Source organism: Silurus aristotelis (assembly GCF_946808225.1).
Source record: "Silurus aristotelis genome assembly, chromosome: 23".
Lineage (NCBI taxonomy): Eukaryota > Metazoa > Chordata > Actinopteri > Siluriformes > Siluridae > Silurus > Silurus aristotelis.
Window position 1 is genome coordinate 1,256,353 of NC_139596.1, and position 24,048 is coordinate 1,280,400.

The 24,048-nt window shown below is 38.3% G+C and overlaps 2 protein-coding genes across 2 annotated transcripts in view; both read right to left on the reverse strand.

Moving 5' to 3' along the window:
* The window catches only part of LOC310718631 (uncharacterized protein), a 51,109-nt gene that overhangs the window by 10,158 nt on the left and 16,903 nt on the right, over positions 1 to 24,048 (reverse strand). Inside the window, exons 4-9 of the mRNA XM_083527543.1 lie at positions 23,624 to 23,898; positions 23,437 to 23,531; positions 12,237 to 12,394; positions 10,652 to 10,912; positions 9,739 to 10,011; positions 8,799 to 9,095 (exon numbers count right to left, since the gene is read on the reverse strand). Of these exons, the coding sequence (XP_083383669.1) occupies positions 8,799 to 9,095; positions 9,739 to 10,011; positions 10,652 to 10,912; positions 12,237 to 12,394; positions 23,437 to 23,531; positions 23,624 to 23,898 (1,359 nt within the window). The remainder of the gene's footprint in view (positions 1 to 8,798; positions 9,096 to 9,738; positions 10,012 to 10,651; positions 10,913 to 12,236; positions 12,395 to 23,436; positions 23,532 to 23,623; positions 23,899 to 24,048) is intronic.
* Positions 15,638 to 21,805, reverse strand: LOC310718426 (major histocompatibility complex class I-related gene protein-like). Its single transcript, XM_083527251.1, has 7 exons — positions 21,632 to 21,805; positions 20,800 to 21,041; positions 19,420 to 19,689; positions 17,186 to 17,482; positions 16,772 to 17,089; positions 16,639 to 16,680; positions 15,638 to 15,932 (listed from the first exon to the last, which is right to left on the reverse strand). The coding sequence occupies exons 2-5, from the start codon at positions 20,960 to 20,962 to the stop codon at positions 16,944 to 16,946; spliced, it is 876 nt and encodes a 291-aa protein (XP_083383377.1). The 5' UTR covers positions 20,963 to 21,041; positions 21,632 to 21,805; the 3' UTR covers positions 15,638 to 15,932; positions 16,639 to 16,680; positions 16,772 to 16,943.

Consider the following 24,048-nt stretch of genomic DNA (forward strand, 5'->3'; position numbering starts at 1 on the left):
AGACCCCACATACAGCTCGTATGCGGACATAAGTGAGTTTAAGGAGTGTGGCTATGGGGAGATGCCCATTGTTGAGGATTCGCTAGCTAGCTATCTAGGGTGGATGAGGGGCTTAGCTCTGGTGCTGACGATATAAAAGAGCTACGTCGTGCGGCGGACTTAACTCTGAGGGTCACCAAGGACACGGCACGGGCCATGGGTCGGTCAATGGCAACTTTAGTGGCCACAAAAAGCCATCTGTGGCTCACTCGGTCGGACATTCCCGACAGGGACAGGGCTTTTCTGCTGAATGCCCTTGTAGCCACTCCTGGCCTGACACGGTGGACTCGGTTGTAGATCGGTTTCAGGAGTCAGCAAAACACTTGGCCGCATTTAAGCAGTTCCTCCCTCGTACACCGTGGTGGGACGCAGGCAGGCTCTGGTCCTGGAACAGGAAGTACGCACCCACCTGAGAAAAGGGGCCATCGAGATGGTCCCCCCGTTGGTCAGAGAGTCAGGCTACTTCAGTCAGTACTTCCTGGTTCCGAAAAAGGACTGCGGGTTCAGGCCGATCTTAGATCTACGCTCCTTGAACGGCTCAGGTTCAGGATGCTGACCCTCAAACAGGTGGTGTCACAGATCAAGTCTGAGGACTGGTTTGTCACAATAGATCTAAGGGACGCCTATTTCCACATAACCATCCTTCCTGCTCACAGGAGGTTCCTGAGGTTTGCTTTCGGGGCTTTTCGGGACAAGGCTTACCAATATCGAGTCCTTCCCTTTGGCCTAGCACTCTCCCTCTGCAGCTTCACAAAGTGCATGAATGCAGCTCTAGCCCCGCTTCGGCTTCAAGGCATCTGCATTCTGAACTTTATCAGCAATTGGTTGGCACTAGCTCGATCAGAGCTTCAGGCAGTCCGACATCGAGATGTGCCTCAGGTCAATGCTTACAATGTGCATAATAGAATGAATGAATGATAAACATTGATGATAATATGAATGATAACACACCTGTTCTTTTTCTTTCAACGCCTCCCTACCAAGCATTTGTTGTAGTCACCGCTTATTGTCCATTGCTGTCCCCACACAATAGATAATCTGCAGTAATATCCGCCTCCTCTATTAATACCTTCATCAAAACTAGCATCAGAGCAACCATGGATCACACAAAACACCAACAAGCAACAACACATTGCATTGTATTGGGATTTAGAGATGTCCAAATATCTACGGTTCTGTATTGAAATAAGGGTCAGTACACACCATGGCAAATGGCCTGTCGGACGAACACGTGAAATCTCACCATCACCAGGGACCATCCTTAAAATAACTACATAACATGTTCAAAAAGTGAAAATGTGCAATCAATAACTAAATATGCTCAATAAATAAAAGCCCGTCTAAAAGGAAGTAACGACAGATATTTTTTTAACCTTCATTACTGTCACGAGAAAAAGGAAAATAATTAAACTGTTTAAATAGGTGTTACCGAAAATAAGGCAATTATCAGTCATTAAATACATAACAGCAATAAGGTCACATGCCACTGGAGTTAAAAGTGTTTCCAACATGTTTCATCAGAAATGATCACGTCTGCAGATACTGTACATCAAATAAATACACAATCCAGAGCAACTTACATTTATCTCATTCATACACTTGAGAAGTTTTAATGGGCTCAGGGGTAAACCACCACCTTCAGCTGCAAAGTCAAATGCCTTAACCATAAAGCTACCAACACTCATATATAGCAAAGGCACAGGACAGTAGATGTATGTGTGTGTGTGTGTGTGTGTGTGTGTGTGTGTGTGTGTGTGTGTGTGTGTGTGTGTGTGTGTGTGTGTGTGTGTGGTGAAGAGAGCTCTGGGTAAAGATGTCCTGTGCAAGATTAAGAAGATGGTGGTATAAACATTATGGAGGTCTACAATTATCTATAGATACGTTGACAGAATGGAAAATGTATTTTACACATGCAAAAAGATGACGTGTATTAGTGTGTTTGTGTGTGTGTGTGGGTGTGTGGGTGTGTGACTTCATTTGCCAGACATTTACATTTAATTTACATTTCAAATCAATTCGCTTGGAGGCATCTCAGTCCAGCACGATCTGAACTCATAACCTGATACAAACCCACTGAGCTTTTGTATTTATATGCTGTTGAGGGTCTGTAAGTCAAGTGGCGTCAACAGTTGCGATGTTTCTGCTACAGATCTTAAATCACTGCAGAAAACGATCAGTATGGTCTTTATTTGTGTATAATATGGAGGAATGTTAGCAGTAGACCTTGTGGTGAAACTGGTGAAAAATGGAAATTTGGAGGGAAATTTTGTCCTGCTGGGAAACGAACTTATATGAGGAACAAACTTCAAACAAAAAAAGATCATTGTATAAGATAGCGTGCAGAAGGAAATGGGCTACAGAATGTGCTTTGTAAATAGAACAGGTTTTCCACTGTTTAGGTTTCATTTCATTGAAACCACCTTCTATTCCTGTGAAATTAATTTTAAGTTTCCATCTGATTGTATGGAATGCTAATGTTTTGACGAACACATACTGTAGAATGCAAACCCCATAGAATGCAAGTTAATCATGTATAGTGACGGTAGTGTAAATGTAGGGGAATGACTTTTCACTTTGAATTCAATAAAAAAAAATTCCTTGAACATTGAAATCTCCCTCTGCAAAAACAGCGCCTCCTTGTTTATGGCATATTCAATCAAAATCTGACTTTACTTCCAATTTCTGATTTATCAGAATATTTGAAGCATGCATGTGATTTCTCTGAAACTCCAGAACCTGTTTACAGGTAATCTGTAATCTGACACTCATTATAGATACCTGCATTTTTCTCATTCCGTAGATGTAGGATTGGCTTCAGATCCAACCTGTTCCTGGGTGCAGTGTGTTGTTATGTTTTATATGTCGTGTGTTATATTGTATTGTATGGTATCTCGTGTTTGTAGGTTTGCCATTCGAGATTCCAGCCCGTCTCTTCACTCCTGCATTACTGCATGATGATTTGTGTTGGGTGTAGTTTTTTTCTTCCATGTTTTTGGTCATTTAGATTTTGTATATAGGGTTTTTTTTCTTGTTTGTTAATTGGTCCTTTGTCCACGCTGAGTTTGATTGTAGATTTTTCAATACATAACTCCCGTATTACAATCTCTCAGTGTGTGAGCTCCTTTCTATATCTATCAAGACACCATATATACACAGCTCTTACATCTACCACCCCGTGCTTTTATTTCCTCTCTGAGGCCCAGCCCTAGACTCGGTCATAACATGGGTCTTTATACTGTTGATTTCAAAACATCATGGAGCCTCCTCCCTGTTTTACATCAACATCTTTTCTTGTGAACAGACAGCTGATGTGCCATGCCAAAAATATAGATTTCTTTTTGTCTCATCCTCGTAAAGGACATTCATTCAAAAGCATTGCTTTATGTCAAAATAAATCAAAAAATAAATAAAACAATTAGTTTATACTATAATCCAATTAGCTAAATTTCTGACTTGTTCTATTAGTTAGTTCGATTTTTTTATTTTGTTTGTAGTTTTAAAGCGTTGTTTCTTTGAACTTGTACTCACTCTTCCTTCTTACTGCAGGTGCGCAGGTAGTTTTTGCGCTCATGGCTTTTGTTTGCGTGGTAGTTATTAGTTTGACTGGATACAAATCCTTTGAAACTGTTGCTGTGATGTGGATGGAATCAGAAACATGTGTGACTAATCAGTACAAAGGTGATTGTGGGAAGTGGAGTTTTAGTGGTAGAGTGGTGGTTAAGCCATTACACTTTAGATCAAAGGACATGAGTTTAAAGCCGGCTAAACTAAGATGCCACTCCTGGGCCCTTGAGCAAGGCCCTTAAACCCATACCTGCTCAGGTGTATGAATGAGATGAAATGTTAGGGCATCTGCCAAATGCTGTAAACTGTAATGTAAACGAGTTCGGGACGGCCATGTTTGAAGGTGCGGTGTATGATGGAATATGTAGTTCTAAACCTGACAAAAGTATTGATACATAATCAAAGTAATATAAAATATTTGAAGGTCATACACATGGGCTACATACATATTTTATTAATTTTTTAAGCTTGTGCTGTCAGGGAACAAAAACTTCCTTTAATTGTATTATTTGCCTAATTTCGTACATTTATGTCGTCAACTGATTTAATTTTATTAACTATTAATCTGAGCAACTAAATCAACGACAGTATGGCAAGAATATATCGATTGATGGATGCAAGATGCCATAGAACTAGTCGACACGCTGGGTCTAATTCTGACCAATAAACTCAAAGGTTTCCCTCAAAATTCTGGTTATTACATAAATATATATACAGTGAGGAAAATAAGTATTTGAACACCCTGCTATTTTGCAAGTTCTCCCACTTAGAAATCATGGAGGGGTCTGAAATTGTCATCGTAGGTGCATGTCCACTGTGAGAGACATAATCTAAAAAAAAATAATCCAAAAATCACAATATATGATTTTTAAACTATTTATTTGTATGATACAGCTGCAAATAAGTATTTGAACACCTGTCTATCAGCTAGAATTCTGACCCTCAAAGACCTGTTAGTCTGCATTTAAAATGTTCACCTCCACTACATTTATTATCCTAAATTAGATGCACCTGTTTGAGGTCATTAGCTGCATAAAGACACCTGTCCACCCCATACAATCAGTAAGAATCCAACTACTAACATGGCCAAGAACAAAGAGCTGTCCAAAGACACTAGAGACAAAATTGTACACCTCCACAAGGCTGGAAAGGGCTACGGGGAAATTGCCAAGCAGCTTGGTGAAAAAAGGTCCACTGTTAGAGCAATCATTAGAAAATGGAAGAAGCTAAACATGACTGTCAATCTCCCTCGGACTGGGGCTCCATGCAAGATCTCACCTCGTGGGGTCTCAATGACCCTAAGAAAAGTGAGAAATCAGCCCAGAACTACACGGGAGGAGCTGGTCAATGACCTGAAAAGAGCTGGGACCACCGTTTCCAAGGTTACTGTTGGTAATACACTAAAACGTCATGGTTTGAAATCATGCATGGCACGGAAGGTTCCCCTGCTTAAACCAGCACATGTCCAGGCACGTCTTAAGTTTGCCAATGACCATTTGGATGATCCAGAGGAGTCATGGGAGAAAGTCATGTGGTCAGATGAGACCAAAATTGAACTTTTGGGTTATAATTCCACTAAACGTGTTTGGAGGAAGAAGAATGATGAGTACCATCCCAAGAACACCATCCCTACTGTGAAGCATGGGGTGGTAGCATCATGCTTTGGGGGTGTTTTTCTGCACATGGGACAGGGCGACTGCACTGTATTAAGGAGAGGATGACTGGGGCCATGTATTGCGAGATTTTGGGGAAGAACCTCCTTCGCTCAGTTAGAGCATTGAAGATGGGTCGAGGCTGGGTCTTCCAACATGACAATGACCTGAAGCACACAGCCAGGATAACCAAGGAGTGGCTCTGTAAGAAGCATATCAAGGTTCTGGCGTGGCCTAGCCAGTCTCCAGACCTAAACCCAATAGAGAATCTTTGGAGGGAGCTCAAACTCCGTGTTTCTCAGCGACAGGCCAGAAACCTGACTGATCTAGAGAAGATCTGTGTGGAGGAGTGGGCCAAAATCCCTCCTGCAGTGTGTGCAAACCTGGTGAAAAACTACAGGAAACGTTTGACCTCTGTAATTGCAAACAAAGGCTCCTGTACCAAATATTAACATTGACTTTCTCAGGTGTTCAAATACTTATTTGCAGCTGTATCATACAAATAAATAGTTTAAAAATCATATATTGTGATTTCTGGATTTTTTTTTTTTAGATTATGTCTCTCACAGTGGACATGCACCTACGATGACAATTTCAGACCCCTCCATGATTTCTAAGTGGGAGAACTTGCAAAATAGCCGGGTGTTCAAATACTTTTTTTCCTCACTGTATTTGGCATTAGACAGCACTGGATCAGGCCTGTAACTGTGCTCCAAACTTTCCCCAGCTGATCACTGACATGTTGAACATTTGTTCATTTCCAAGCCGGAGCGCAGTCTTTTTCATAAATAATATGTGAAAAATATAAAATCTGGTGCCTGCAGTGAGAAATAAAAGACTTGTAGGATTTATTGATCGTAAATACAGTTCTTACTTAGTTAATAAAACTCTAACGCTGATTTCAAGATATAACATTAGGACCGTAAACAAAGCAAAAATCGAATCTCAAAAACAGATTTGAATGTAAATCTGGTGAAAGTGAAGAATTCTGCTCACAGTCATGTTACATGAATCTCTGTAGACGCTTGTGTTATTGCTTTTCTGTTGATATTTCACCAAGGTGTGGTTGTGAACGTGTGGCTGGTTTGCAGGTTCCTCTCAGCAGCTCGACAGGAACTTAAAAAGTCTTAGAGCGCCCCCTGCCGTACAGACTTCATGTGTGTATAATATTTGTTAGAAACCAGTTTTCATTAATTTGATGTTATTTGTATATTAAAAACAGGTCTAAAAATGAATATGTGCATATAAAATACACCACAAATAACATGAAATGAATGAAAACTGGAGCTTCTTATTTAAATCCACGATATAAATATATACATATATTTATCTTGTAATTGTACATCTAATAATGAATACATTCATATGTGCATACAAAATACAATTTGTTCTCTAAAGGACTGAAAACTGAATACTTTTTTTTTTTTAATTTATTTGTATGTGTACATAAAGAGTACATAAATTTGATATTTGCTTTAAAACACTTGAATGTTTCCTGCATTGTGTATGCAGTATGCAAAGTAAATACAAAGTCTTTCAAAATATATATATATATATATATAAAATTGTATTTCTGTTAAAAACATTTTTTTATTTAAATTGTAAAAAATATGAAAATGTTTTTTTTTTTTAAATGTGTTGTAATACAGAGATATAATCACAGTCAAATTCCATGTTTCAATAAACATAAAAAAAATTCAGTGCACTTAAACGTCAGCATTAATAAATGAAGTCCATCACATTTTTTACATTGTAAAAATGCAGTCAAGGGCTGATTCCTTAAGTAACCTGAATATAAAAAGTTCACACGGTCGGCACTGCGTTTCCCCACGGACTATTATTACTCACGCACCACCCGTTAAACACTGTAGCGTTCTGGACAGGTAACGCAAAATTTAAAAAATGGACGAACGGGGAGAAAAGAAACAGCGAGAAGATTCATATGGAAGCCCGTTTTCTCTAAATAAAAAAAAGTTGACCTAATTCCGACTTTTTTTTGTCAGAATTCCAAATTAATTTCTCCCGATTTCGGGCAGCGCCACCCCGTCTGTAGTGCCAGAAACGTTACACATTTAAAATGAAATCGGCTACAATCAATAGTATCACATGATAATAAATCACCTCTGGAGGAGAACAAAACAGATGAAGCACAAGAGGCAATGGAATAAAGTAATACCAACTCTCATTTTGAAGGCACCAGTAACATAGAACATGAAGGACTTCAATATATATTCACATTGGAATCACAGTAAACAATGTCATTTGAGACGTCTTCATCAGTTTATACCGTTTCCTCTGCAGGAATGTAAACAAAGTCTTGGACTAAATATATATTAATGTCTCACATTATTGAGGTCATCTAAATGGTGGAGAGAAATGATTGTCTAGACAGAAGTGTCTCCAGTCATGTTCCCTTTAGTCAGGAATGATGACTGATGGTTCCAACCCATAGTAGATTTTATGGCACTTCAGGTGGTAATAATCCACTTAATGCTCAGCCTAGAAACAACTGTACCTGAGATGGGATGAGCTTATTCAAATACATATTCTGATTAAATACACTCTATAAAATATTCTATATCAGTTAAAGTGATTATAGTGCGGTTCAGTTCAGTCTACTGCAATTTGTAAAAATCTAAATTGTCTTAACAACTTAACAAAAATAAAAAACATTTATAAATTAGTGCCTATAAATGTATCCCAAATGAACAATTCAGGCAAAACTCTCTGAGATGTTATAAGGACAAGACCTTGAGAAGAACCAGCCTCAAGAAGGAACCTCGTCCTTAACACTAAATGTCCATTCATTACAGTTCCATCACTCTGAGGTCATTAACTGGCATTTGGTAGATGCCCTCAAACAGAGTAAACAAAACCACAATAATCTTATTTATTCACGGAGCAGCTGAGGGTCACTGTCCATGTTCAAGGACCAAAAACTGGCAGCAATTTTAATCTTCTGATTAAAGGTCGACCGGGTTCACTCCAGGTCCAGCAGATGGGTTTCAGAGTGTGTAGAAAATAGATCAATGCAGCTCAGCTCTTCAGATCCCCATTTTCTGTTTGGTCCAAGAGAGCGTTTCTGCAGTCTGGTGGAGTTTGTTCTGATGTGTTGATGTTCTGGTTGCTACAATGCCTATTTAACCTGTTCATCTTCATATCTTCTCCATTAGAGGCTGTAAAACATTCAAATCATCACAAAGTGAAATCAAAACACTGCACATAAACACTGTAGTGGATTTAAACATCATTTATGGATCATAAAGTTAACGTTTATATCTGTTTTGAGATTTATTATGGTATAAATCTTTTCACATCTGTCTCCTTCCTTCACTCACCAGAGTTCTTCTTCTTCCAGACCACAATTCCAGCAACAACAGCAACGAGAACAACGAGAGCCACGATGACACCAACGATGACACCAACAATGATCCCAATCAGTCCTCCATCTGTTAAATCATCAGAGTGTTTATTATCTGCTGCATCAGTAAATCAGTGTTCACTCTGTAAATGTGTAGATTTATAGGAAAGTGTTTCTCCGACCTCTCAGGATTCGTCTCTCGCTCACAGGCAGCACTAAATCCTTCTCCAAGCTGCTGTGCTCAATCACACAGGTGTAGGTGTGTTTCTGCAGCTCCTCAGCTGAGACTTTCAGAATGCTCCTCTTCTGGAAGCTTCCATCCTGGTTGGGTAACGTCTCTCTGAGCTGCACGTCCACATGCACGTCCTGTCCATCCTTCTGCCAGGAGATATTCAGTGCTTTGGGGAAGAAACCTGTAGCATCACACACCACCTCTGGAGAAGAAGCTTTTTCCTGGAACAATAATGTCTCAGGACGAACTGCAGAGACACAAATTGTTTCAAAATGTATTCATTTATAAATAAAAAGCAAACTTTTTTCATTGCTGGAGGACATCTGGTCTTTCCTCTAAACAATTAAATAGAAATGTACGTGTTCTGTAGATCTTTTACATAAATGACAGTTTAACCTTGATAGAAATATTAATAAATTAATGAAGGTTTGTGTGATGTAGAGTTTTATTCTGAGCACTTTTCAGTGGGAGCTGGTTAGGTCTAAAAATTAAAATAAATAAGTCATGTTAAGTAAAATATGTTTTTTTAGTTAGTTAAAAAAAAATTATAAAACTATGATTGCAGATAAAATGTGTATGATGGAGGTTTACACATTAAAGAGTAAAAATCTGAATAAATGTGTGAAAGGTGTGTGTGATGTAGAAGGTTATAAAGATGGAGGTTTACACATTAAAGACTGCAGCATTTATTGTGTAGAAATGATTTACACTCTGGTTGTGATGAAAACTGTAGTTTATGATGAATATAATTAATATGTAATAAAGGATTAGATTTACGTGTTAAACAGTTTCATGGTCAGTGTTTACAGTATCTGTGTGTGTGTGTGTGTGTGTGTGTGTGTGTGTGTGTGTGTGTGTGTGTGTGTATCAGAGCAGAACACACACTTTACCTTTTCTCTCCACAGTCTCTCTGCCATAATTCACAAGTCTATTTAATAAACCAATACAGTCATGCTCCAGGAAGTTCTTCCAGAATTTAGTATGGTCAGTAGACTCCCAGTCCTGTTTGAGGCTCTCAGCTTGAGGTTTAACTGCAATCCAGGTTCCATTTTCCAGATCCAGACTGATGAAATCTTCTCCATCAAAACCGTACTGATTGTATCCTCTAGTGATGCCGCCATCATCACTTTCACAGCCGTACATCCTCTGTAGTGTGTCACCTTCTAAAGACACTCCCACACACACACACACACACACACACACACACACACACACACACACACACACACACACACACACACACAAACACACACACACACACAATTCCTTAATATTACTTATTCTACTTTGACATTCTACACTGATAATCTGATCTCCACAATTATTTTCCACTAATGCTCGATCTGATTTGGTTTTTTTTTTGTGCAAGAAGTAAATGTTGTACATAGACTTTTATTCAGAATTTAATTTAGGAATTTAGTCATTTATTTAGAATTTAGTCATTTATTTAGAATTTAGTCATTTCTCAACCCCTGATTGAAAAGCTGATGGTCCTGGAGGAATGTCGTGTTGCTTCATTATGTTCTGTACAAATCACAATAAAGTCACCTGACTGCATAAACATTCTACTGTAGATAAACACTAAACGGGTCTTTTAATAATTTAAATCTCTGTAATAAATAACGCAAAAGACCAACAGTGTGTGTGTGTGTGTGTGTGTGTGTGTGTGTGTGTGTGTGTGTGTGTGTGTGTGTTTATAAGAGTCTGTCACTGTAAATTCACTTATAATAGTCTTCTAGTAACAGGCATGATATCATTAATACCAATAGCAATACTATTAAAAATAAAAATGTTTATTCTCACCTCTACTGTGATTAAACCGACTCTTAATTTGTATGAAGATGTTGTTAAAGTCATCATGATGTCCCTCCATGGTCTGTACTTCACTCTTCCAGTACTTTTCACTCTTATTGTTCTTTATCCAGTTCTCTGGGATCAGCATCATGTTACTGCTACTGTAGGACATAAACTGCTTTTCATCCAGCAGACCCACAGCAATGAACTCTGGGAAACCAGTATAGTTTGTCGTGCACATGGTGTACTGGTACTCCAGAGAGTGTGCATCTGTAAACACAATAAACACCATTTTAATTAGTTTTGTTCAAATGATTAATCATAGAGCAAAACTTTAGAAAAACACAATCCTGAGATTCGAATGTCACACTTTCATTAAAGACTTGAGAATTGTAACATGAAGAAATGTAACATGAAGAAGATTATTTTAGACCAGTAAACATGCCATTAAAGGTGATCAGATATAGAGATAGTACATGTATTTGAAATTTTGTATATGTTAGTATTAACATGGCCTCCTTATTAATCTTAACACTAAGAAAACACTAGTGATACATATTAAGAAAACACTAACTCTCCCTCTGCCCACAGAGAAGCCAACAAACCCTTTAGTGTCTAATCTACAGGTCCTGATACGAAGCCTGAAGCCTACCAAGGTCGGAGAGCTGAAGTATCTGTGTCCAGCGACTGTTCTGGTGATGACTAGTGATCAGTCTCAGTGGATTCACGCAAACAGAATTAAACCAGTGGCTTCTTAGACTGGGCACTAAATGGTCTGATGGTTTACAACTGCACTATTATAACTGTTGCATATACTGTATATAATCCTTTTTTTGCAATCGCCGTATTATTTGGCACATATGTATATAACGCTTTTCATAAAAAATTTATAGAACATACATCTCCTGTATTGCACTATTAATGATCATTGTACTCATTGTATATAAACTACTTTCCATGTATCCATGTATATATCATAGCCTTGTAATCTGTACATATAGAACAATAAAATAAAATCAAGTTTTTCCTCACCACTGTCGCCACCAGTTCACTCATCACAAATTACACCTTTAAAGAACATCTTATTCATTCTTTATCACCACATTATCTGTGTAAAGCTGACTGATGTGAATGGTCTTTCACACCATCCTCACTTTGTACACAGGAACACTGCTATAATAAAAACAGGGTTTGGACCTACATACGGGTGTGATGCTCAGGTGTCCACAAACTTTTGGCAGTATAGTGTATGTAACTCTATACAGATCATGCTCTTATTGAAACGGTGTTTACACGTCGAAAGCAACAAGAAACCATTCATTTACAATGAGAGTCGACTTCTTCAGGGGGCATTTCACCGTGGCTTTACAAATGGCAGCCATGATGCCTTCCGACTGCTGGTTGCCACTTAATGGCAGTTCATTATCAGCGCACCCTAATCATAACCCCCCCCACACACACACACCAGAACACACACATCATAACCCGCACATCATAAACCCACCCCCACACACACACACAAACACACACATATCAAAACCCATCCAACCAACCATTGAAACAAACAAACAAACAAACAAACAACCGGTCTTACCTACAAATACTTGAAGACAACCAAATGTAAGAAATAGTAATAAGAAGTTCTTCAGGTCGGTCAGGTTCATACTGTAGTGTAGAGATTTCCAGGAACCTGATGGAGAACTTGTAATGTAGGAAAAGACAAAACACTTCTTCAGCTGAACCTCCCGCAGGCTTTAGTGTTTTCGAGCGCCGCAGTTCATCAAGAGAGAGAGTGTGTGTGTGTGTGTGTGTGTGTGTGTGTAGCACCCGTCAAAAGCAAATAGAATAATAATGAATGTAATTAATGATAAGAATTAATGCTCCTAAACCCCGAACCCTGTCAGATACATATTTTTTCCTTCACCCCCGAGATGAGATTCATGTCCCCGCTTCCGGGGTTTAAAAATCGAAAGTAAAAAAGAATCTGGAAATGTTCCATCTGTGTCACCGGTTTCACTGAAGTGAGTTCAGGTTTACAGACTAAATGATTTACAAAGTAATAATTCATAAAAAAAAACAGTTTTCCTGAAAGATCAAATATCAGGAGAGGATTTCAGTATTGTTGCACTTTTCCTCCTTTTCCTTTTTTATCAGCAGAATTATTGTTCACACTGAAAATGTAATGAGATATAAAGTAATAACTTCATCACACACCGTCCTGAACATTTCCCCAAGATCAGATTTATACATAGTCTTTAATAATTACTACATATTTCTAATAGACACTGACTGTATTCTTATTCTATTTTATTGTATACATTTATAAAGGATGTGGCGCCCCCTACTGGGAGAAGCCGAAAGAACAAGAAGAAGAGGAAGAAGATACATATATAAAGGCTCATTGGAAACAGAGATATTAAGAGTATAACATTTTAACAGCAGAACTTTTTATCCAATACAATAAGAATAATCGATATTTATATTTACACACACACTTCTGTGTGTTTGAGGCTTGTTCCATCTCATAGGGATCTTCTGCCAAAAGTCGTGAATGTAAATGCTGAGAAGAAGCAGGATTTCCACGAGCTCCTGCTGGATGCCTTCAGCTCGACATAAAGCTCTGATAAAGATTATCCATTTATTTATAATATGTAGTAACAACTGCACTCCAATAAAAACATATAAAATACAGATATATTATTTATACTCATATAATCAGATTATACTCTTTTATCTGCTGTAAACTTTACTTTATATAGTAAATAATCCACGACTGTATATTAGTTTCAAATTTGTGCAAATATTTTCACTCTGATTTCTATATTATATCTTTTAACAGCATTCCATGGTGTTATCGTTTAATACAATATGTAAAATCAGGAAAATCCTGATGTTGTATTCTGTTTTATTTTTAGACAAATCATCAATAGAGCAAATACGAACCCTATCAAACATATGAGACCTAATAATTTCTCATATTAACCCTTTTCTCAAGGCTACGTTTCATGATTTCCTTGATGATGACCTTTGCTTTCTTAAGTATAGGTTCTCTTTGATTTGCATGTGTTTTGGATTTGCTTTGAATCCACTGATTGCCCTTTTGTGCACCAAACATTTAGCCTGTTGCTACAATGCTGTCTCTTGGATTTATGTGTTCCTCGGACTTCCATAACACCTCAATAATACTTCATTGACTCACTGTATGGTGATCCCAGATCCAGTTGCTAAACTGTTAGTAAAAGAAACAGCTAGAAAAAATACAAATGCTGGCTTTAAACCTTCCAACATAACAGGTCATATTTTGAAGACTGAAGTTTGGCTACATGCATATAATATTCAGCTTTACTTAGTTTTTGCTGTCAGGGAACAAAAACTGTGATTAATTGTAGAAAACTGCATGATTTAGTACATTCAGGTGATCCACTGGCTTCGTTTTATTAACTACGTAATACTGTGAGTAATTAAAACAGCTACAGATGATAACACTGCTTTTCAGTGGCTGGTCTCATAGTCACAATACACGGAACATCGACACACCCAGAAGGTCAAAGTAGCATTCAGCTCCACCTCTGCTAGGCTTTGAGGAGCTATTGAAGGTTGGACTGGACCTGTCTCTTTTTTACACTATAATATGACCCCTTAACTCACTGTCATTTGTGTCACTGTCACTGCCTATTCAACTCTGAACTGCACAGCACAGTCACTTTATTCCACACCACACTGCACTGCACATGGACTCTTTAAGGACAAATCACACTAAATTACTTTAATCTGTACTCAATATCGGCTATACGGATCCACCCCTTTCTAGAATTCATGTATAAACATATTCATTCATTCATTCATTTTCTCCCGCTTATCCGTAATTCGGGTCGCGGGGGCAGCAGTCTAAGCAGGCCCCCGCCTTCGACTGCTGCCCAATCCTCACAGCACCGTCCCTTACGGTCCCTCCTGCAGGTGGTGAGCCCACGGGAAGGCGGCCCCACGTCACTCCGACGTCACGGACCTTGATATTTCCCTCGTAAGGGACCCCCGGAGCATAGAGGGTTAAGGGCCTTGCTCAAGGGCCCAAGGTGCTTATGGGGAGGGGCAACTGCGTTTCAGCTTTTTCTTCCACAGACCTGATCATTTAAAGCATTAGCACCAAAGGCATCCCTTGCTGTAGCGCCCCCAGTGTTCTAAACTTGTACACCACAAAGTAACGATTAAAGGACAAGTGAATCATCTGCTTTGGTTGGCTTTGGAAAGGTACCATATGTTGGTTTTTGTATTTTCATACCTTGCCCATATTGAGAATTTTATGCATATTCTGTATATTTTGACATTTGGCATGTACTTGTTTTGGGGGTTGAAGGGGGGGAGGGTGTGGGACGTTAACCAAAATCTCTTCCTAGCCTTTGCAGCTTTTTAGTGGCATAGTTAAAGAACTGAATAGGAATGCATGGCAAAGGAACCTGCTGTCTGTGGATGTGACCCTTCAGTGCAGCTAGTCCAAGGTGTGGGACAAAGGAAGGACCCCACAGGTGTCAATGAAGTACCGAAATAGTAGTAAGATATCTCAAGAGAATTGTGTTGAATGTGTGCCCATTTCATTCGTGGAGATTTAGTCGCCGTGGGGTAATGGGGTCGGGGACTGCTTAATTGTATAAACATATATTTTTCTAGAATTTATATTTATTTATTTATTTGTCCATGTTTAAATGTTGGACAGTCGTAAAAAGCATTACACTGCATGCCGTACACATGTATGTGTGTGTGACAAATAAAATTAGAACTTGAACTTAAACTACATCTACCACCATTTTCTGTAGGGATTATGCCATTTACAGATATAGGCAAATTACAGAGAATTTATATTTTGTATATATCATGATACAATTTACAGGTAATGATACAGTGGTTTCAGCAGAAGGTCTGGTAGAGGACGGAGCTACGAAGGATATAGAGTAACCTGTTAAAAGTTTCATAGAACTTAAAAAACAAAACAAAACTTGGTGCAGTTTTTTCTTTTTTTTATTAAATAATAAAAGTTTTATATACATATAATATACAATTTCATTGTGATCAATCAAATATTACCATAAAAAAACATTCAAATTCCCAGTCCAGTTTATAGAAAACTCTTTCTTTACAGGCAGCACAAATTCTTTGTCGAAGACCATGCTGAACCATGTAATCCTGGAATAAACGTGTCTCTGCTGCTCCTCGTCTGGAACTTTCAGAATGTTTCTTCTCTAAAAGCTTCCAGTGTTCAGATGAAATGAGGTTATCATCTCTTTGTCCTCATGTACTATAAAGAGAAGCCATACAACAAAAAACAAAGTCCTTATTAGCAGTAAGAATCAGGTGACCAGATGGAAAATGACAAAGAATTTTTACCAGCAACAGATTATTAGACTGATATTAATAATTATTTATTTAATTCCAGTCTGTTCCAATACATCTGCACACCTAAAAATTGGATGGTCTGTGTGTGTATAGCCAATAACTCTGGACTGGGGCAGTATGTCTGATTTTGTGTAAATGAAAATCTATTACCAGGAATGTCTCAGATGTGTCTCGGATGTGTCTCAGATGTGTCAACAATGGCCTTTAAAATAATGCTAATATAAAATTCTAGCATCACCGTACATTAGAGTTAGCGATCAGCCAGCATCTAGACAAGACTGAATACATCATTCAAAACCATAACAATTACTGACTATCACAATACTGCTCAGCTTTCTTCTCTAACATCTTAAATCTAGAGATATGTCAGAAAATGTGCAGATAAATAAAGCAGAAGAGGCTCAATGTGAACATCAATGAAGTTTCACTGAGACTGTTTCACAGCGTGAATCATAACAGCGCATATAAACACATAGATAAAGTATCATACAATAACCATAGAGACAGAAGAAAGTGGAAGAGCTCTGGGCTGAGATTTAATGTTAACTCTTCTGGTTTTTCGTCATATTTCTATTTCATATTTTACTGTGAACATTGTCATGTCTTACTTTCTCACGGCAGCTGAATGACAGATGTCTGAAATATGTATCCTGAAAAACATTTAAATACAGGGTTAAACTTCTGATGAAATATTACTAAATAGATTGTGGTTTAAAATCTTCAGATTAGAGTTTCACTTACATCTGTTTCATCTTTGGAATCTGAAACAGATGATGATACTGTTATTATTGTAAAACCTGTGTACTGTATTTGACCTCCATAGGCTACTGTGTCTATATTAGATTAGTGTTTAAACTGAAATCCAAATATTTCTAAATCTGTTCTATGAAAAATATAAATCTGACTCCTTCCTTTACTTACCAGGGTTTTCCTGCTTCCTGAACACAGTTTGAACAACAATGAAAGCCATGACAACTATGAGAACTAGAATAACACCGACTACACCAGCAATCAGTCCTCCACCTGATCCTCCACCTGATCCTCCACCTGATCCTCCATCTGTTAAATCATCACAGAGTGTTTATTATCTGCTGCATCAGTAAATCAGTGTTCACTCTGTAAATGTGTAGATTTATAGGAAAGTGTTTCTCCGACCTCTCAGGATTCGTCTCTCGCTCACAGGCAGCACTAAATCCTTCTCCAAGCTGCTGTGCTCAATCACACAGGTGTAGGTGTGTTTCTGCTGCTCCTCAGCTGAGACTTTCAGAATGCTCCTCTTCTGGAAGCTTCCATCCTGGTTGGGTAACGTCTCTCTGAGCTCCACGTCCACATACACCGCCTCTCCGTCCTTCTGCCAAGTAATATCCAGTGCTTTGGGGAAGAAACCTGTAGCATGACACACCAAGTCTGGAGGAGACGAGTGTTTCTGAAACACAGACACTGTTGGAGAAACTGCAAACACGCAGAAACATAAATTTTATTCAAGATTTATTTATTTATAAATGAGATGGAATTTTTTTTCTTTTTTAAAAGAAGATAAATGACAGTTTAACGTGCTAGTAATCTGAATAAATGTGTGAAAGGTGTGTGTGATGTAGAAGGTTATAAAGATGGAGGTTTACACATTAAAGACTGCAGCATTTATGGAGAGCTATCCAGGATAATGCTAGTAAATTATGGCGTGCCACAAGGGTCAGTTCTGGGACCCCTGCTTTTTACAATATACATGCTTCCATTAGGAAATATTATTAGAAGGCATGGAATTAGCTTCCATTGTTATGCTGATGATACCCAGCTATATATTTCATCCAAACCAGGCGATACAGCTCAATTAGCTCGCATAACTGAGTGTGTTGAAGAAATAGGAGATTGGATGACCCATAACTTTCTGCTATTAAATCCTGATAAAACGGAGATTTTGCTCATCGGCCCAAAAAATAGTACACAGAAGCTCCAGCATCTCAGCCTGCATTTAGACGGTTGTTCTGTAACTACTAGTTCAACGGTAAAAGACCTGGGAGTTATTTTAGACAGCAACTTATCTTTTAAAAATCACATCAATCAAGTTACAAAAACAGCCTTCTTTCACCTTAGAAATATTTCTAAGCTAAGAAATATGTTATCTATATCTGATGCAGAGAAGCTCGTCCATGCGTTTATGACCTCTAGAATAGACTACTGTAATGCATTACTAGGTGGATGTCCTGCATCATTAATAAACAAGCTTCAGTTAGTTCAGAATGCCGCAGCAAGAGTTCTTACTAGGTCAAGAAAATACGATCATATAACCCCAATCTTATCGTCCCTACATTGGCTTCCTATTAAGTTTCGAATAGACTACAAACTACTGCTACTCACTTATAAAGCACTAAATGGTTTGGCTCCCATGTATCTATCCAGTCTCTTAACACGCTACAATCCGTCACGCTCCCTGAGATCTCAAAACTCTGGGCTTCTAGTAGTTCCTAGAATAGCAAAGTCCACTAAAGGCGGTAGAGCATTTTCACATTTAGCTCCTAAACTCTGGAATAGTCTTCCTGACAGTGTTCGGGGTTCAGATACACTCTCCCAGTTTAAGTGTAGATTAAAAACATATATTTTTAGCAAAGCCTACACATAACACACATCACGCACATCACATCACAACCTTGTGCTCCAGAACATCTGATCACATGCACATTATCAACTTGTGCTGTTAATATCATGAACAGCAGCTACGCTAATTCCTCTCCACTGCTTCTCTTTCTCTCCCCATCCCGAGGCTTCCTGAGGTTTGGCCAGCTCCAGTCACGTCCCACCTCGTGAAGATTATGGACCTATGGATGATCATGGAGAAGTAGATGCCGAGTGTTTAAAGGCCCTGGCATGGAGAAGCTGATGCTGGATCTATGATGATCACAAATTGTTCTGTATTGTTGAAAGATTTATGACCAAACTTTTGATGTCACCCATATGAGGATGGGTTCCCCTTTGAGTCTGGTTCCTCTCAAGGTTTCTTCCTCATATCATCTAAGGGAGTTTTTCCTTGCCACAGTCGCCACGGCTGCTCATCAGGGACAAACGCACACCATTCACCTTCACTGTTGTTTTCTGTAAAGCTGCTTTGAGACAATGTCTGTTGTGAAAAGCGCTATACAAATAAACTGACTTGACTTGAATTTATTGTGTAGAAATGATTTACACTCTGGTTGTGATGAAAACTGTAGTTTATGATGAATATAATTAATATGTAATAAAGGATCAGGTTCACGTGTTAAACAGTTTCATGGTCAGTGTTTACAGTATCTGTGTGTGTGTGTGTGTGTGTGTGTGTGTGTATGTGTGTCTGTGTGTGTAGTGAAAGTGTGTTATTAGTGTGTTACAGTATTAGAGCAGAACACACACTTTACCTTTTCTCTCCACAGTCTCTCTGCCATAATTCACAAATCTATTTAACAGATCAATACACTTATTCTCCAGAAAGTTCTTCCAGTATGTAGTGTAACCAGTAGACTCCCAGTTGTGTTTGAGGATCTCAGCTTGAGGGTTAACTGCAATCCAGGTTCCAGTTTTCAGATCCAAAATAATAAAGTCTTCTCCAATATAACCATACTGATTGTATCCACTTGTGGTGCCATCATCATCAATCTTACAGCCGTAAATCCTCTGTAGTATGTGAGCTGCATCATTAATAAACAAACTACAGTTAGTCCAGAACTCAGCAGCCAGATTTCGCACAGGGTGGAGAAAATATCACCATATAACCCCAATCTTCTCATCCCTACACTGGCTACCTGTTAACACTAGGTGAGAAAAGCACTAAATGGTTTGGCTCCCATGTATCTCTCCAGTCTTTTAACACACTACAATCCGTCACGCTCTTTCAGATCTCAAACCTGGACTTCTAGTAGTTCCTAGAATAGCAAAGTCCACTAAAGGCGGTAGATCATTCTTACATTTAGCTCCTAAACTTTGGAATAGTCTTCCTGACAGTGTTCGGGGCTCAGACACACTCTCCCAGTTTAAGTCAACTCAAGTTTATTTCTATTGCGCTTTTTAAAACAGTCATTGTCTCAAAGCAGCTTTACAGAATTCAACAGTGAAGGTGAACTTGTGCTCCAGAACATCTGATCACATGCACATTATCAACTTGTGCTGTTAATATCATGAACAGCAGCTATGCTAATTTCTCTCTACTGCTTCTCTTTCTCTCCTCATCCCGAGGCATCCTGAGGTTGCGCCAGCTCCAGTCACGTCCCACCTCATGAGGATTGTGGACCTTTAAAGAAGTAGATGCCAAACTCGCAAACAATCTAGAGACGTACCAGTGCCACCTTGATTCAACTTCATGTAGAGTTTGAACGTCGGACTTATTCTGGTTCTACAATGTCAACTGACTGTATAAGACTGTGGAAAGAACATCACTCATAATCACACACTCCAGTGCTCATCTTAGTTCTCACTCCCCAGTGTTCTGTAGTGTTTAAAGACTATAATCACACTCTTGATGTCACCCAAATGAGGATGGGTTCCCCTTTGAGTCTGTAGGAGAAACTCTATAGGACTATAGCTTTTCCTTCACCACAGTCGCCCCAGTCTTCATCATCAAGGATAAACACACATCATTCACTTATATTAAAATAACAATTCTATAATTCTTACATTCTGTAAAGCTGCTTTGAGACAATGTCCATTGTGAAAATCGCTATAGAAATAAACTTGAACTTCTAAAGAAAAAAAGACACGCAAAACCAATATCATTCAAAACACAGAAAGGTGTTTACTCTTACCTCTAGTGTGATTAGACAGATCCATTATTGTTTTGAATGTAATGCTAAAGCTATACTGATATTCCTTCATGTGCTGTGCTTCATTCTTCCAGAACAGTTTACCCAGACTATTCTTTATCCAGTTCTCTGGGATCAGCATCATGTTACTGCTACTGTAGAACATAAACTGCTTTTCATCCAGCAGACCCACAGCAATGAACTCTGAACCAGCATGTCTGGGCGTGAGCGCGGTGTTAATGTTCCTATGACCAGCAGCACAAATTGTAAATGTGTATATGAGATTCCAACAATCTCCTGGTTCTTGGAAAAGATACAAAAATTCAAGGATCCTATTTTGAAAGATGTTAATGCACACAAGGCATGCAAACATTGATACTTAAATAGAGACTGTCAGAAGAGACACTTTAACCTATATTGGGCATTTCTCAATGTTTTTTGTGTAGAATGGGGTGGAGATTTGGTTTTCTGTTAGACTATGATACTAGATACTCAAAAAAGTAAACACACAGACACACACACACATTTGAATATAAGAATATAATGCAAACTAGGACTGTACCATGAATCAAAACATAGTAAATGTACACATCATAGACGTGGTAAATGAAATATTTAAATACTTTGTCAAAGTTTTTAAACTGCACAAAGTTGTCAAAGACAATTTTTTCCATTATAGTGTGGTTTTTTTTTTTTTATGTTTCACACATACATATGCATAAATGTATGTTTTCTTCACCCGGCTGTTATTAGTTTATTTAGTTTCTATGCAATAATGCACTAAAACTTCGCTATTCACTTTGTACCATTTCCTTCTTTTTCCTCAATAGAACACGAAACGTGGAAAAACCTCAACTGCAGATGTGCGAAGAAAACAAAATGTAAAGAAAATGAAAATCTTCATCACGCAGATCCAGTAGTCATAGTTTAATATAATATAATAAAAAAGCCATTTATGTAAAAACAAACACTTTCGTTTCGACAAATTTTTATGAGTTCACAGCGCCCCCTATCTGTTAGTCGATTCCAGATTTGGGGAAAAAAAATCCCCCCAGTCCACTGGGAGATCCCCACGTCACCTGGTGATAAGCAGAATGGATCTCAGAAGGTTTGAAAATGTTCTGCTCCAGAATCCAGGAGGTGGAGACGCACTCAACAGTTCCACCATAAAGGTTTTCTTTGGGCTGGAATGACTTCTGTATTGAGGAACACAAAAGTATTTAAGGGAAAGGAGTAGGATGGAGACACCAGGAAGGAGGAAAAGAGGAAAGACCAAGGAGGAGGTTTATGGATGTGGTGAGGGAAGACATGCAGGTAGTTGGTGTGAAAGAGGTAGATGTAGAGAAAGGGTGGAATGGAGACGGATTATCCGCTGTGGCGCCCCCTAATGGGACCAGCCGAAAGAAGTAGTAGTTTAATCTGACCAATGATTTGCTCTTATAACCATTAAAAGCTCAATATTTGGCTATTCAGTGTGTATTAAAGCACAAATACACGAATAAATGAATTAATGGATAAATAAATAAAATCTAAAGGAGATTTTTTTAAATAAATAATATTTTGATAAATTACTCTTTTTTACTGTGGCCACGAGACTGGATATCAGAATGAGTTTTATAGAAAGTCTCAGAGCGCCCCCTAGTGCATAGACTTCAGGGCTCTTTCTGATACTGAGTAATTAACAGGAACAAAAAAAATTGTATAAACAAATAAAAAAAAAAAAGCTTTTAGAGGACAGAACTTCAAAAAAAAAAAGGACAGAGGTTTTAAAGGACAGAAAAAGGACAGAGCTTTTAGAGGACAGAACTTTAAAAACTTAAAACTTAAAAAAAAAAATGAAATAAAAAAACCCTTGAGTGTAGTTTTTTCTCATTTTTTATTTAAGTATAAACATTTTATATACATATATTACAGCAGCAACTCATTTTTTCTCTTTCTTTCTGACAATTTTTTCTTTCTTCAGAATGTTTCTCCTTTGAAAGCTTCCCAGGGTTCATAGGTCACCATGTCCTCATGCACTATGAAGAGAAGCCAAACAACAAGAAACCTCATTAGCAGTAAGAATCAGGTGACCAGATGGAAAATGACAACGAGATATATCAAGAGATATGTCAGAAAATGTGCAGATGAATAAGCAGAAGCTCGATGTAAACATCAATGAAGTTTAGCTGAGACTGTTTCCTAGAGTGAATCATAACAGCGCATATAAACACACAAAGTATCATACAATGAACATAGAGACAGAAGACCATGAAAGAACTTGACACACACATTTCTATTCCAGATCACACGGTGATGTTCATGTCTTACTTCCTCAATGCAGCAGGATTACAGTTTGCTGAAAAAACATTGAAAAACATTTAAATACAGGGTTAAACTTCTGATGAAATATTACTAAATAGATTGTGGTTTAAAATCTTCAGATTAGAGTTTCACTTACTACATCTGGTTCATCTCTGAAATCTGAAACAGATGATGATACTGTTATTAAAACCTGTGTACTGTATTTGACCTCCATAGGCTACTGTGTCCATATTAGATTAGTGTTTAAACTGGAATCCAAATATTTCTAAATCTGTTTAATGAAAAATATTCATCTGCCTCCTTCCTCCACCTACCAGGGTTTCCCTGCTTCCTGACCACAATTTCAGCAACAATGAGAGCCACGACAACCACAAGAGTAAAGACCACACTGGCAATTCGTCCTCCATCTGATCCTCCATCTGATCGTCCACCTGTTAAATCATCACAGAGTCTTTATTATCTGCTGCATCAGTAAATCAGTGTTCACTCTGTAATTCTGTAGTGGATCAGGACCTTTTGGTACCATCTCGAGCACCATCTCCTTCTCCAAGCTGCTGTGCTCAATCACACAGGTGTAGTTGTGTTTCTGCAGCTCCTCAGCTGAGACTTTCAGAATGCTCCTCTTCTGGAAGCTTCCATCCTGGTTGGGTAACGTCTCACTGACCTCCACATTTTCATGTACGTCCTCGCCGTCCTTCTTCCAGGTGATATTCATTGTTTTGGGGAAGAAACCTGTAGCATGACACACCACCTCTGGAGAAGACGAGTTTTTCTGGAACAGTGATACCTTGGGAACAACTGCAGACACACACAGACATTTATAATATAATTATTTATATACTTTTTAAAGAAAAGGAAAAACTCAACTGATATGAAACTAAAAGCTAAGTGTGTTATTAGTGTGTACACTATCAGTAAGTGTGTGTGTGTGTGTGTGGTGAAGGACAC

Bases quoted from the DNA above. Each gene is read 5' to 3' on its own strand.
- LOC310718426 (XM_083527251.1), bottom strand. From the start codon at position 20,962: ATGTTCTACAGTAGCAGTAACATGATGCTGATCCCAGAGAACTGGATA. The intron at 19,690-20,799 runs GTAAGAGTAAAC...TTAATGATGCAG, and splicing joins TCTGTCTAATCACACTAGAG to CTCACATACTACAGAGGATT. The intron at 17,090-17,185 runs GTCGGAGAAACA...ATGATTTAACAG, and splicing joins CGAGAGACGAATCCTGAGAG to ATGGAGGATCAGGTGGAGGA.